The following is a 16,516-nucleotide window of genomic DNA, read 5'->3' as shown; positions in this document are numbered from 1 at the left end:
ACATTTAAAAAAAACTTCCAGTGAAATTCTGGAGAAAAAATTGTTCTATAAAGTTTCCATGTGGCATCCACTTTGCCTGTGTCCTGTTCCTATGGCTCTTAAAACACTGCCTTTGACCCTTTTTATCAAATGCTTTGTAAGAGTTTAATTGTTTTTAACCTCATTCTGAAGCTTCATTAGAACAACATCCTATTTTGCTTCCCTGATTGTTCAAACCTCAGAGTACTCTGGCTTGACATTGTCCAGATCTTAAGTCCTGTCAAATGTAGTAAGGACCAGTTTAGGATCTATATGCTATTTACCCTTCTGGAGAAAAGATTGGCAGCTACAGCTTCCTTTTTAGCTTTGGTCTCTTAAATCCTTTAGAAGTATCACTGGATTCTAGCCTTCTACTGCATCAAGTTCTACTCCTGTGGCCTTCCTCCTCTCAGAGGAAGGAGAAATCAACCTGCTACTTCAAAAGCGTTTGTCATCTCTTCAGTAGTGCTAAACCTGTTTGGTGCATTATATTTATATCAAATCTGTAAAACTGCAAACTACTCACTACTACACTTCTTTTTTGACTGCAACCAAAAAAAGAAAAATATAATTTTCTTTTTAAGGTTTCATGTAAACTTTATGCCAATAGCTTAAGCATTTTGTTACAGTCTAGGCCAGAAAGTAGAACCTCCTCTTATGCCGTAAATGCACCTAGCACATTTGCAGGAGTAGGTATGCTTATGATTCCTGAACAAAATTCTGACAGTTTGAATCATTGTTTTTAGCATAGCAAAGCAGTTTATCATTACTCTGCTCCCAATATTGCCACTTATATATATATATATCAGTACATAGATCGGTGATTGTACTTGTATCTTAAAATGTATGTTGTCCAATAAATGTGACAAAAACTGTGTTATAAAACATAAATAGATCAAATTTCTTTCAAAAAATAAAAGCGATATTTACGATGAAAATAATAGTGATTTTTCAAAAGCAAGATTTTACCTAAAAAATCAAGTTCAGTTTTTATGTTGCATGTGTAATGTGCATCTGATTTTAATAAGCTTTGAAGGTAATAGTTTTGCAAGAGAAGTACCATGGTTTATGGTTAGTTGTTAAAATTTCGGTATCACAAAATCCTAATTACATATATTGTTGTACTGTTCAGACCAGAGGACAGGGAAGGCCTGTGCTCGGCAAAACCAAGTATAAATGACCGAGGCCACCCAGAGAGACAGACCAGTGAGGAGCGACAGATGGCCAGTCAGGAGGATAACATCTTGAGACTCATCGTTCTGTTGGTGTTTCTCACCTGTTCTGTCTTTATCGTAAGTCATTTTGTCATGGATAAATATAGTTTCAAATGTGCTCATTACTTTTTCTGTACCTTTAATGGCTCAAGCTGGGGTTGGAACCAGTTCAATTTGCCTTCATGTCACTGGTCATGACAATAGGTGGACACTCTGGTCAACAAAACCCACACAAATTAGATCAAACCCTTTCCTGGAGGTGCTCAATTTCGACTTTAGTGCTTTAGAAGAAGAAAAAGGAGACAATAATGGATAGTATCCTTAAGTACAGATGGGCCGAGGGAAACGCATGTGTGGGCCAGTGGGGCGGGGGGAAAGGGGCGTTTTTTTCAAAGAGCATTGGGCTTTCCCTTAGAGCCCATCTTTTGGAATTCTCTTGACACAAGAGGCAAGAACTAGAATATTTACTCAACTATCTCGTGGTTATATTCAAATGAAATGGGTTCTGATAATTCAGTTCTTTTAAATCTATCGCAGAATGACAGCACGTAGGTGAGGTGAATGTTTCGTGGATGGCTAGTAGAGCCTTGGCCACACTCTCAGATCCCTTCGCCTATCTGTACTGAGTTGGACTGGAATGGAATATTGACGGCATGATGAATAAATAGTTATTCATAGATTAACGTAGCTATGGTGGGAAGAGTTGATTCAATTTTAATGTTGAATTTAGCTCTGGTTACCCTTCCTTTTTCTGCAGTTTCTGGAATGTGACGCTGTCACAGAGTTGACTCCTGGTATTTGGACTCATATTCGCCTGAAAAGATCCCAAAACATTTAGTGACAAAGAAGCTCAAAATGAACTCCTCGTATCGTTTTGACATCAGAGAAATCTAAACTACAGAAAATGGTTTAATAAAGATGAAGAGGTATTCTTTTTGTCTCGCCAGGTGCACAATTGAGAAACAACAATGAGAATACCTCTTCACCTAGATTACACCATATTTTGTAGTCTCTGACGTTGAAACGATGTAAGGAGTTAATTTTGAGCATCATCGTTAAATTTTTGGGATTTCTTCAGACCAACATGACTCATGAGTCCAGGAGTCAAGTCTGTAACAGCATCAGATTCCAGAAACTGCACTAAGAGGAACGTAAACTGGAGCTAAACTCATTAGTTGGTTATGCGGGTGTTGGATATGAGGAGCTCTACTGTAAATGCAAATGATGTTTTTTACTATTTTAGGCCTTTAAAAGAGACAATAAAAAACTTTGTAGGGCCTTAATACCTTCTAACAAAATCACTATGGTTTCCAGAGCCTGTCAGTCTGTATATGGAGGGTTGTGATGGAGGGTATCACAGGTGTGTATGTGGAACTGCTATTTCTGGACGCAAGTCTCAACAGAGGCCAAAGCCTGCTTGTGCTGGCTGTATATGGGCTGGACAGCAACACCATTCTGGAGCCTCTCCTCTCAAGGTGACCCATCTCCTGTGTTTTAGCCGTTTACTTATTGTAGAGTGTAGTGAAAAGTAAAAAAATATGATTACAAATTTATTTTTTACAATTTATTGCTTGATTGTCAGAGAAAATATGTAGTGGGGATTTTGCCATGAGCTTGATTTAATGTGGTTTAAATTTAATTTTAAGCTAATTTAGTTTAATTCAATTTAGGCCTAATTTTATAATTGACTGAATAATTAGCATTTAATTCTTTATCTCGGAATCTTAAATGGATAATGTGTGTGGGACAACACTATTTAAACCCTACATAAAAGTGTAAAACATTAATTTTACAATAAATAAATCTCTATATTTTTATTATAGTCAATGCTAAATCACAAGTTTGTACAAAAATATTCAAATATTTGTCAACTGTACCAAAAATTGATCCATTTATTCAAGCATAATGACGGTTTGAGTTATATTTCCCCCAAAAAACTAGTGTAATAGACTACATTTTACTTATCTTTGGTATCTGGATTCTACTGAAGTAGGACCCACATGCAGGATGAATGAGTGAAGCATTGAACACAGGACAGTTAAATAGCGATGATAGTTTATTCTTGCTCATTACATAATCTACAGAATAGAGTAACCTAAAGTGTATTTGATATACCTATTTTCAGCGTTTTACTCAAGAAGCAAAAGATAGCCAGTGTGAAAATGACAATCAGAGTAACCCAACTTAACACTTGCCATACAGTGCTGTTCTAACCACAACCATTAAAATAGTCTAAGAAAAGTATGAGTAATCTGGTCAGTTTTGAAATCATACCACCCTGTTTCATTGCTTATAAAGTATTTTTAATTCAAAATACAAATAACACTCCAAAGTTAATAAAGCTTATCTACTTAATCAGTGTGTATGTTTGCAGTGGTAAAACATCATGTAATTATTTTTTATTCAATTATACTTTTTGTGTGCTCACAAGTAAACTTAAGCACAGGATGTAGAGATTTTGTGGTTCGCAGGAGAAGACAAGAGACTGAGGACTACCAGGAACTCTCTGAGGACGATAGTTTGCTTCTTCACATTGAGTGACTTCCGCTAAACCGCATGCATGCCACTTTTTAAATTTGGCACCTTATTAAACATTGGCACTAGTAACAGGGGTAAGGGTTGAATCTGCCAGTTTCATTTTACTTGGTTTGTGTGGACTGGGACTCATTCATTTGTATATCACCATGAATGGTTATGGGAAAGTTGTAGTTATAATGGGAGAGCTGTTATGCAAAGCCTGGGCTGGTCTGGTGGTAGTATATCTGTAATCTTGTCTTGACTTAAACTATAGTACTTTCCATCCATAAGTGGTTAAAATTATCATATGTTGGATTAATTTCCTACTAAAATTACTAATTTAACCCTTTTATTTTCATGACATTGTACCAATTCCTGTACCTTTCCATTATGTTGCAAAAGAGTTTTACGAAATATTTTACAGTATCGTAAATTTTAAAAAGTCCATTTTTATCATGTTGTAAAGTGGGCTTTATAAGAAATACAAAATTTAGGTACATTGTTTATGTTTTTGATTGAAAAATCAAATTTAAATACATATAATGTACCTATAAATGTTTGATGATTTTACAAAGTATTTCATTTTTTGAAGAGTAGAAACATTTAAACAACTATCCTAATTTAACTTTTGGACCAAAAAACGTTCAATTTTAGAGGTTAAAATAAAAATGTTAACTTTATGTTGCTTAGCAACATTAATAAACAAGTGATAATCAAGTACAAAAGCTTTCAACTATGAATGCTGATTGAAATATTTAACAACATGGTTTAAAAGTAGAAAATGTTTATAAATAATTTATTACAATATAATAGTAAACATTGAAATTCACGTTTCAAAAACCATTATTGAAAAACAATATTCAAGGACTAACTTTACTTCAAGTAAAAAAATTAGACTTGTTATTTCCTTAAATTTGTCCCCAATTATTGTGTACATTTTAGCAAAAAGGAAAACTTATCTTACTTGAAAAATAATAAAATAATTACCTTGTAATTCAACTGTAATAACCAAAACAATCAGCAGAATGCCCCGGCTGCAGGTTCAAACAAAACAAACATCACAAAAATCCAACTGGAAAACCCCAGCTGTGCCATCTAGAAAGCCTAGTGTGCCATTCATGGAAAGAATGAAAAACACTAACTGAAACACTTGGATTCAAACTTATTAAGAATACTGTAAAATAAAAATAAAAATTAATGTGATTTTAACGTTGATGTCAGCGTCTTCAGCACTTTTTTCATTAGTACATATTATCACCACAGTGTGTCTTCAGTACTAAACAGGTAAAGCACTCTCAAAGTAAACCTGTATGATTTTCATGACTAAAATCTCTTACACTTAATAAAAACACAAGTTTATGAAAAAATCAATAATTCTATATTTGAAGCAATATTCATATCGTAAGGCGTGGGTTACTTTCGACCCAAAATGTGCTACTTGGCACCCTCTCCTCTACAAGGAAGAAGCATTACAGGTTTTATACTAGCTAAGACCTTTTATACCTAAAAGAAAACCTGAATTCCATAAGAAAATATAAAAACTTATTGATAAACGGTTATACAGAGTGCACCAAAAAAAAAAAAAAAAAAATATAGCACAACAATCAAAAGTGATAAAAGATGTTGTATTGCTTGTTACAGAAGATTATTCATAGAAATTAATGAAAATAACATCCAACCAACCAAATTGATCACTTTAAGATCTGAAGATGACGTCCTCTAAATGATGTTCTTCTTTGATCATTCATACTCTTTCAATCTTGCACTGAAGCTGTCAAACACCTTCTCTAACATTGCAGGAGAAATGTTTGTAACTTCTTGGCTTTAAATTCGTCCAGTGTGCGGGGTTTGTTTGTGCAAACCCTTGCTTTGAGGGAGCCGCACAATAAAAAAAATCACAAACGCTAAGGTCTGGGGGAATGAGCTGTCCATGGGATGCTACCAAAACACGAGATGATTCAGACATTAAACTTGCCCTTCAAAAAGTTCATAGTATTATTAGCATTGTATTATTAGGGCAGTTGCCCTATTATGCTTGAACTACATCCTTCTGCACACTAAACAATTCTTCGGAAGTTCAGGAAGTTATGTAACATCAACAGGTAATGTTGCGAATTGACCGTAACTCTGTTCAACCACTCTCTTCTAAGAAATATGGCCCGATGATACAAATTTTTGTTACACCACTCCACACAGTAACCTTGCGCCTATGCAGAGGATGTTCATGCAGTTGTTCAGGATTTGTAGCAGACCAATGACGGAAGTTCTGTTTATTAACATAACCATCTAGATGAAAATGTGCTTTGTCATTCATCAGTAAAATGTTTTCATCAGACATTATAAGATCAATCACCAAATGCTTTCCGCATTGCATAATCATTAGGCTTTAGCTGCTGGGCAATAGCCATTTTATATTGGTGCAAATGTAGTTCAAAACGCAATATTAGTCTTACTGAGCAATTAGACATGCACAAAGCATCAATTTTTTTAACGAAGGCTTCCATAGCTCTTTTTACTCATTCAATATTCTCTGGTGTCTGGATTGACCTTGGACTGGTTGGAATGTAGAACCAGTAAATCTAAAGTTACTCATCTAGAGCATAATGCTGTTACGGTTAGAGACCCAGGCCTCTTAGAGCTGAAAAACATCTACGGAACTGGTACTGAACAGCAACGCAGGAATTGCCACTTAAAAAAAAAAAAAAACACTTTGGCAAGAACGTGAGTTGCTCAGCCGACCACTGTTCCATTTCTATTAAAAATGTCCGTTTGTGGGCTTTAGAATACACCTGTTTCCATCACTCCTCACCACCTAATCACCACACAGTACGGTGGCGAAAACCGTAAGACCATTTCACCTTTCCTTGTACCTCGCTTGCCTCCTCTACACGCTTAAAATATGCATACAAACATCGTTATATTCATAAAAAACCATGAAAAACTAACTTTATGACCTTACTTCCCCATTTTTCATCAGTTTTTTTTTTAACCATTTTATCTGAAGCCACATAAATATATTTTCTCAACATTGAAAATATTTATATAGCTGTCTAAAACATCTATTTGTAAGTGGCACAAATTGAATTATCTTCCTGCTTCATTATTTAACAGGAAAGGTTTGAAAGGTGTGAATGTTGAGTTCAGATCTATTTCACCTTCCGTGTCTGAAATCTGATGCTGTTAAAGTTTTGGCTCCTGTTGTCTTGCATCAATTACAGTTTGCAAGTGGAAAATTCTCTGCCATAGAATATTTGCTTCTTTCATTACTTCAGCTGCTGATAGGCATTGGAACAAAATATTAGCTGTGTCATTAATTTTAATCATGAGATAGCTCATACTTTATAGGCTGTAGATCTGTAATGTCAGATTGTAAACCGTAACATCTACAATTATTTCCTGGGAGAAAACCCTCTGCCGGGTATTGGTTGCATTCAAGAACTCTTTGGCTGAAGACAGTTTTGTTTTCAAATCTTATGAGCTACTTATATTTATATATTTCTTTCCGGGCATCATAATATTTTGCATGTGTATGAACTCCGCCATGGCTGAAGCAAAACCTTCTAACCCAAAGCTTATAGTTACAGCAGACAAAAAAAACCAAATAATTAATAACTTGAGAAGTTAGACAATTTTTTTATTTACTTGTTTTCATTGTAAGCAAGTCCAGAAAATCTGAGCAATTCCTAGTCTATACTTGTCTTAGCCCAGTCTGTAGTTACTGAAAACCAAGCAAATTTGCTTAAAAAAAGCACGTCTAAGGAGACGTGAAAAGTTTTATTCAGCTCAACAATTGGCTGGCAATGGGATAAAAAAGTTGGAAAAGGCAATTGGGAAGTTACTATACTGCTTTTATTGAATTTTTGGCAATTTGTAGTAGATATTGAAAAAGGCATAAATGAACATTTCAGTTTAATTAAAACGGAAATCTTGACACAGAAAATGTGTTACTGAGTTGGTTAACAGGCTCGCACAAGAAGTAGTGTTATTTTGATCTAAAATTAACCTTTACATTACAGCACCTGGTTGTTGTATCATAAAGAGGTATGATACAAGAGGTATATTTACTGGAATGCATTTGGTGTGTAAGTTTTTAAAAGTTGTAAAGTTTTATATACAGTAGAAAACCGTAATATGTATATAAGGTAGATTTACATGTAAATAATCTGCTAGTATATTTATTTAAAAATGTTTTTGTTTTACCAAAAGTAAATTTTAATAAAGCTTAAAATTCTAAATGTAACATGGTGTCTTATCTTTTTATGCGCTTTGCTTTTGAGTTTTGATTTTCATCTGTTGTAAGTTTCATCCAGAATTGAATTGACTTTTTAAATAGAAACTTCAGCTTGAAATAAAAAAAAAACAATATTTGTGATTCAGGTTGTTGCTTAAGTATGACTGAAGTGTTTTCTTTTTTTTGAGCATTCTTATGAGGAATTCAAACTAATTTATTGCTGTCATTTAATAGATGTATACTGAAGTAAATAAATTAAGATAATCTTCAATTCAAATAAAGGTAATATATTTGATCTATCCTCTTATTTATTATTATGTATTTACCAGTTTGTGTAGCCATATTCAGCATTGTGGATGATGTTGCAGAGTAACGAGGCTGTGGTACGGAGGTGAGACGCTGCAGTTGCCGGCTTGGGAGGATTTGTCGTTCGAGACACGCCACGTCTGTGAGCAGTTTATCAGCCATCATCTGGACCAGTGCCGTCAGGATATCATCACCGATACCAGGTGTGCCAGAATTTAGCACGTGAGATTCAAGAACTTGTTCCTATAGGAAAATTTTAATGGGTGGCTAGAAAATTCTTTTGCAGACACCAAAATAAAGTTTATCATTATTACAACTAACTCCTGTTATACTAATTGAACAATAATCAAAACAGAAAATTAAACAAACTTGCACTAGCAACTTCACAAATGCAATTGAAAAAACTAGAAAACAATAACATCTAGGTAAAACTTCACCATGTGGTTTCATGATAGTTCCTTAGTTAATCGTCAGAGTGTAGTAGCAATTAAACAGCACTACTGTGGGTTTGTAGTAAATAGTTCAAATAACACTAAAGGGCAATGTGTATCATATTACAGCTCTTAGGCATCGTAAAGTGAAGCTTGGCAGTTGAACGCTAAGTGGGATCACCTGTGTTAACATGGGTGTGGCAGTGAAGGGGTTATCAGAGTTCTTTGAACAAATCAATGTGACCCTAAAATTGTCTGGTCATGAAATTAACTTTTGTAATGAAAGAAGCAAAGAATAGTAGACTTCTTAAGTTTAACATGATGATATGCGTATTTATTTAAATATATGCGTAAAGATATATTTAAATTTTAATAAGGGCGTTATTTAATTTGATTACATTTATTTCTGAGTTACCATTTACTATGTATATTATATATGTCCTGACCTTTTCGTCATTAGCTTTAAGATTACCTACCGGTTGATGATACATTACCAAAACATCTGTACTATTTACGGATGTGTGAATTTGTTTTTCTTCTGACAATGGATATAACAATACCAGTCATGTCACAACTATAATTACTTTAACCATAAAATCAAAGTATAGCCTACCACAAGGAAATCTCTGTTCACAACACTAAATTGTTGTGAGATGTATTTGAGATGATGGCGTAATGTGACCGGAGTAGTATTGCAACAATAGGTGGTTGTGTGAAGTGACATATGGCTGGCATGGATAGCTGAGTTTTGTGCAGAGTGTAAAGGTCTACAGTGTGGCTTGGTAAATTCAGTGCTGTTGTTAGAGATGACAATGTGTTAGAGAATTTTAGAGCAATCAGATACACAGAGTGTTTATATTACGTAGATTATTTTGGAAACAGAAGATTGATCTTGTCTACCAGGTCTCTCAAGTAAATTAAAATGTATGTATTTATATATTATTTTTATGAATAATATCTATGTTTCAATATAACTTTGCCAAAAAATAATTATTTTTAACCCTTAATGGCACACAATTTTTTTGAACTATTACCCAAAAGTGGTCTGCAATTTTCCCACAATTCGAGTAATATTATTAGAAAAAGTTAAGTTTGTTATTTGTTGGTTAATATTAATAATTCCTTTTTTGTTGAAACATGTTTGTACAGTACTAGCATTGTATATAGCTAAAAAGAGCTTAAAAAGTGAGTACTACACTAACAGCCATTTTGAGGAACAATACTTAAAAAAGTCACTAAGCAATATGTCTCATACATGAAAAACAAATAAAATCCATTACTTTCAATACTTCACCCAATTTTTACAAAATTAATTTCAAAACTTAAAAAATTGGGTTTTTACAAGAAAATAAATTTTACATATTTTTACTTCTAGAAGGCAGGCCGTTTTAATAGTAATCTTTAAGTGTCTGCTAGTGATTGATCACAAAAACAAAAATACTTTATTTTCAACATGTATACCAATTCTTATAAAATTATCTCAAAAAGTAAGAAAATAATACTCTACCCTAACAAGTTACTTTATTTTTGACATGTAGGAGGATTAGCCAATTTGAAAATCAACTTTCTTCACTGTCAATGATGTAGTTGCCTTTACAGCTGCCTTTAAACCCAAATAACAAGTTTAAGAAATCCTCTTCTTAATAATAGTACTTTTCTTTTAATAGTAATAAAACATAGAAACATTCTTTTTTATTGGTTGAAGTTTTCCTTTTTTCGATATAAATGTGGTTTGTTCCAGTGTATCATAAACAGAAAATGTGACTGTTTGTTACCTCTTGACAGGTGGCGACTTCGGCGGTACAGGCAGGTGTTCAGTGGCTCGTCTCTTGTCAGCTGGCTGGTGGCCCACTCGGTGGTGGCGGACCGAAGCCAGGCGGCAGAATACTGCAGCCACCTGGTGTTGGGTCGAGTGATAGCACATGTGGGTGGCTCCCAACCCTTCCTCGACCACTCAGACACGTGGTATGGCTTCGTCTCGCACAACTAACCCTCACTGCTCGGCCTACCCCTGGCCACCCTGCAGCGTCCCGCACACTCCGGCTTGTTCGTCATCAGCTGTTACAGCAGCACCACCTCACTCTAGTCACCTCTCCTTGTCTGTCCCCTGTTTGATTTTAACATAATAATTTATTTATTTATCATACTACTATCATTTTATTTACTATCATAGACGTACTTTAAATTTTAAAGTTTTGACTGTGTTTACGTCAAGTTTAAAAAAATGTTTTAATACGCTATGTAGAACTATTTTCTGCATCTACAAAGAGGAATTGCGTTCTAAAAATAGTTTATAGCTTAATAAAAAAATAATTTGTTTGGTATGGTTTAACACGTTCAATCTCGGTGACGCCATGGTGGCTTTGTGCACATGTCACACTACTAGTACAGGGTTATTTTTAAGCCACCGAATTCAATAATAAATTTTAATTATTATTATATTAAATGTTTATTTTGATATCTAAGAATACCAAAAAACCTTTATTTCCGGAACTCAGTCCCTGAAATAGGGCTGGGGTTGAACGTGTTATAGAGTTAGGCCAATTCAGATTTTTGATAACAGAATTACTCAGTTTTTATTAGTAACAAGATGTCAATAGTCCTCAACATATTGATTCTCTTTATTAAATTATAGTCCTGAGTTTCCAATTTGAATTCTGTTTTTTTTTTTTTAAGGAATAGATCTTCTCTGGTTCTTATTTTGGCTGATTCTAGTGCTATGTATTGTTCGATAGTTCAGATACTCTGGAAAATTGCATCTTGTCCGATAACAGTGACCAGTAAAATTAAAATAATGTTTGATTAAAACTATATTGAATGTTAGCATACATTGTCTGTTGTAACAGAATTCCTTGGTGAACAGGATTTGATTGAGAAACCGTCAACAGAATCCCTTTGGAATCTTTTCATCTACCTAAAACATAAACAATTGTGTAAAATGTAACTGATAGCATCAATGATCGACTAAACAAACCTTTCATATTCTTAAGTATCTCTGTATAACTCTGTTACCAATTATTAATAGTTTAGTAGGCTAGTTGTTCTTTGAATATTTCTTTATAGTTCATTATGAAAAATTGCTTGCATAAACCCAGTCTTTGTGAAAGTTCAAATAGTGACTCTAAAAGCCCGGCATTATTAATTTCATCATTAATTTGTGATGCTAACATGTGTGTATTCCAAATTTAAATAGGGTTGCACAATGCAAGCTTCCAATTATAGACCAATATCACTAATACTTACCTTCCCAAAATTAATTGGAACAGTTTTCTTGGCCAGACTCTTAGAGCACTTATCCCTTAACGATTCCCTTATAGGTACATATTTTAAGATGAATCATACTACAGTTTTTTTATTTTGTACACTTGTACAGAAATCATCAATATATAACTAGAATGTTTTTTAGTTCATTAGTCACAAGAAATTAATTAATTGTATAACCAATATGTGGATAAAATTAAAAGCCAAATTAATAAAATACAAATAAATAGATAACACAATAAAGTATTAAAAGTGATGGATCAATATCTCTCCTCAAATGGTAAAAACTGAAACCTTGTGGCAAATATCTTCAATGTAGATATTATACAGAATACAGTTGTCATCTGTCATGAGGGCACTTTATCACCTTCAGCGTGTCATGAGTAACCGGTGACTGGTGCAGTATTTAATAAGCAAAGTAAATCATTTTCACCTTTGCTATAGTTGTTCTAGAGTTGTTGCTAGAGTTAGTAACTGTTAACCGTAGTACTAAGACTGGATTTCCACTATCAACAGTAGTTGGTACAGTGGGACCTCTGTGTTTTATCATTTTTTTTTTACTAAGATTGACTGTTTTGAGCAAAATTCAATACGTAACAGACAGGCCTGTGCTGGGTACTTTGAAAGGGGCGGTGGATAAGAGTAGTGAGGGCGGTTCAGGGATGCAGATTTTGACACAAGGCATAAAGAGCCTAAAGGAAGACCACAAAGATTTTAAAGATGAAGAATTGGAGAACATATCGGAAGAAGATTCTTGATACACAAGAAGAACTTGTGGTAACATTGGGAGTAATTCAACAAACCATTTCGGTACGTTTAAAAACCATGGGTATTATCCAGAAACGTGGATTCATTACGATAATCCAAAACGAAAAAATCATATGTAAGACTAGACCACATTAACTTCTACAGCAAACAAAAAGATTCATGGATAGAAGGTGATGCTCAGCATTTGGTGGGATTAGGTAGGAGTTATTGGGAGCTAATGTTTGTTTGTTAAATTATTAGAATTTATTTATTTGATCCATTTCAAAATATTTGCAATGTCTTAGGGCAAAATAAAATACGAGGTAGTAGTTGAAATATAATTAATGTAGTTATGGTAAACTAATAAGTAGAAAATTAAGACGAGACAGTTTTGCATTACATACATTTCAAAAGTTTCCAGTATATACTACTTAATTTCTTAAGGAAAGTAACAAAAACAAATATGGTCACAAATGTAGACGTTCTCTGAATAGATTTACAAACTAAACCTGAAGAAGTCTTTGAAATTTGGAGCTATAGTGGCAAAGATAATCAGTAACAAGACTTTATCCACAGAGTTAAAAATACCAGCTTCTGAGTACATTAACAGTAAATGTTCTAAATTTTTGTTTGTCAAAGACGATCAATCTAATTTTGAAAAGTTTCAATTTAGGAAATGCTTTGTTTGCAAGAAACTTCATTCATTGGGATGGTTAGACAAAATGTATATGCTTTGAAAATTTCTGTGTGTTGCAAACAGTATATGTTGTATTCTAATATAATTTTTATGCACACTTAATACAATTGTCGGTAGGACCATTTTAAATCTCACTAGTGTCCTTGGCACTTCAAACCATTACGCCCTCATACCGGAGAGTGTGGGGTAAACGCAAATAGTAGGTAGTCCAAAACACCCAGCAGAGCATTTCTTTTTGAGTTCTTGTTTAGCCAGTTTTGGTTTAAGAGGTAATTTACCTTAAGTCTTCTTCTTTCCGTTTGGTTTGTGTTTACTCTTCTTTTGTTTTGGTTGGATAGTCTTCCATTATCCACCATCTATGACCTGCCTTATCCCAGACTGGCAACCGGCAGCTGTAAGGAGTTTCATGTCTAAACATTCATATATTATCAGTTACCTTATGGCATCAGGAACCACCCACCCATCCTTTTGTTGATTAATCAGAATATTGTTTTTACTTAAGTCATTGTATTACGATTCTCACTGTTTTCATCTTGTTCATGTTTCACCTTTTTGTTGATTTTACCATCTGTCATCTTCCCTTTTTAGACATCCTCTTTCTCTTTTGATTCATTGTCAATGCACTTGGGAACAAAGGTTTTCTTCGGGCTTTGATGATTGCAAAATCATTAATGAAATCGTAATAATCAAGTGCCAATGTAATATCATTTTGAGTGCAAAGCAACATTAAACTGCTGAGTTTTTCATTTTCTGTTGTAGATCTCGTATCAATCTTTACTCTCTTAAGGGCAGAAAAAGCTCCTTTCTGCTGTTCAATTTGTCACAGAAAGAGTGAGGTATGTTCTTAGTGCAACTTCTAAATTTGGGAAGGTACTTTCCGACTTGTTTTTCTTGATGTAAGTATAGATTCCTCTCTTGTTGTTATTTTTTCCACTTCTATATACATTTGAAATTGTGACATTCTTGCACAAAATGTTCTTCATCAATGTTTTTTGATTAGGTTTGAGCAAAGTTTTTCACCTCTTCTGTCATTTTTTCTTGGAGATTTCTGAAAATTTGAAATCTTGAATTGTGAGCTTTGTAGCAATCCCTGTTTTTTGTCAAACTGAATTACGTGATTGTCAATAATGGATAAGAACACTCCAATACAAAATCTCTCTCTGGGAATAATTTTCTCAAAATCCAGGTCTCTTACTTCTTCTGAAAAATTTACCTTTTTCTAATATTTTCATAGCTGGGTTCATTTTTTGCCTGTGTTGGTTAATTTGTAACAATAACGAAATAAACATTAAAGTAGAACATACCAATCCTAAGATCTCCTTTCCAAAATAATTCCTCCCAATTTTTCAGTATTCAATTTGCTTCAAAACTGAATCTCTGAATGTATAAAAAAAATTAGGTGCCAAGTCGAATATAGGTGCACTTACATTGTTATTTGTCTAAGATTATTATGAGCAATAACAACCTGTATCATGAAGGATTTGAAACTTGCATGAGAAGAACAGCAACAGCAAAGAATAACTTAAAATAAAGTACTACACAAGTCACAAACAGATTAACAGCGTGTTTACTGACTAGTGAGTGACAGACAAATATAAACAGGCAGACGAAATTGAGATGGCCTTGACAGACATCTCATTCTATCCCGTCTCCCACCACTTGCCAAGGATGCGCCACACGGGAACTGGAAAAATCATAGAAAAACAGGAGGGCGCCAAAAATTTCCAGGCTGAAGGGCGCACCAGGATACATTGTAGTATCCCGGCGACCCAGCATGGGCATGTTAACAGACCAATAATGAATAAGTAATAATCATTAATTCTTAGCCAATGGTTACCAAGAAAGTGCTACATTTTAACATGGAGTCTGAACTACTGTAATTCTGGTCTAAACTACATTGATCGGCATACTAAATCCATTTCCCAAAGACAAATTCCATCTTAACCATCAATGGATGACTTGGACATCCCAACAAGATCACATGTCATCGGGGGGTCAGTGCTTACACTGATTATTCAAATGCAACATAGCCTAATTAATATAAATATATAATAAATTAATTAATATACAATGCCTCACAATGCTGATGAAGAGCACACTTATGTAGATATAGTTCTGTTCAGTAATTTCTGCCGCTGATCCTTTTAATATCAAATTGTAATTGAAATTGAAATGGAGTGTGAATGTTTGAATCGCATTAGAATTTTCTTGTGTACAGCATGAACCTGAAATGGACAGAAATAAATTATACAGTCATGAAATTGAGTATAAATTGATAAAAACATCAAGATTTGACAATAGCTTGATACTGATAAAGATTCATCCATATCTTAGAATTAATCAAGAAAAAAATTAAATCGAACAAAGAGGATGGCATCATATTATTAAAAAGTTGGCAGTCTGTGATAAAGAGCCTTATTGACAAATGTTTGGTCACATTAGTCGTTAGTTGATTAAGCTTCAGCCAATGATGATACAACTTCATCTCCTTCAATTATCCTGTATAATTTGATCTGTATTATTGGCAGTTTTGGTTTAAAACTAGTCAACTGAAGATGTTAATATGGCTCTTTTTCGTTTTGTAGAAATATTTAAAGAATTGAATAGTGTAAGCAATGTTTCGGCACTGTGTAGCATTGAAAACAGGTGATAGTCATGATTCTGGCCCCTAAAGCTTAAGAAATAGATCCCATCTCTAGATATTATACATTTTGTAGCTAGTGTTGTAACTGAAGTCTGGAACCTAAGAACCAGGAATGATCCATTTTACATATTTTTTAGCCATGTAAGAACTTAAAACTATACCACTTTAAAGAAAACCACATTTTAAACCAGAATAAATTTTTTAGCAAGTCTATTCTTGGTTGCAATAAAAAATATAATTAAAATCAAATTCAGAATTAGAAATTTAAAGAACCTTTTAGTCAGAACAAAAAAGTTTTGAATTGGACTATCTCTAGTTGTTAAGTATGTTTTATTTTTCAATAGATCTGACTTCATGTTTTGTTTTTAAGTGCTTAGTTGAAATACTCTTTAGTGTTAATTTATCAGTACCAAAGGTCATATAGGTTTGTTTGCTTGAGTTCAATGTTGT

General features: G+C 33.8%; 1 protein-coding gene across 3 annotated transcripts in view; it reads left to right on the top strand.

Annotated features, from left to right (window-relative positions):
• The window catches only part of LOC124362015 (integral membrane protein GPR155), an 83,172-nt gene extending 70,350 nt beyond the window's left edge, over nt 1–12,822 (top strand). For 2 of the 3 annotated variants that reach the window (XM_046816156.1, XM_046816155.1), the window contains exons 13-16: nt 1,151–1,310; nt 2,547–2,707; nt 8,349–8,489; nt 10,503–12,822. In XM_046816156.1, coding sequence (XP_046672112.1) covers nt 1,151–1,310; nt 2,547–2,707; nt 8,349–8,489; nt 10,503–10,707 — 667 coding nt within the window. In that variant the 3' untranslated portion in view covers nt 10,708–12,822. Of the gene's footprint in view, nt 1–1,150; nt 1,311–2,546; nt 2,708–3,703; nt 3,845–8,348; nt 8,490–10,502 lie in introns of those variants that run through there. The other variant, XR_006922411.1, reaches the window with a different exon arrangement.
• Nucleotides 12,823–16,516: the final 3,694 nt, after the last annotated feature.

The sequence above is a fragment of the Homalodisca vitripennis genome, chromosome 5 (assembly GCF_021130785.1).
Source record: "Homalodisca vitripennis isolate AUS2020 chromosome 5, UT_GWSS_2.1, whole genome shotgun sequence".
Lineage (NCBI taxonomy): Eukaryota > Metazoa > Arthropoda > Insecta > Hemiptera > Cicadellidae > Homalodisca > Homalodisca vitripennis.
Note: the sequence above shows the minus strand (reverse complement) of the source record. Positions and strands in the feature narration are given on the sequence as shown.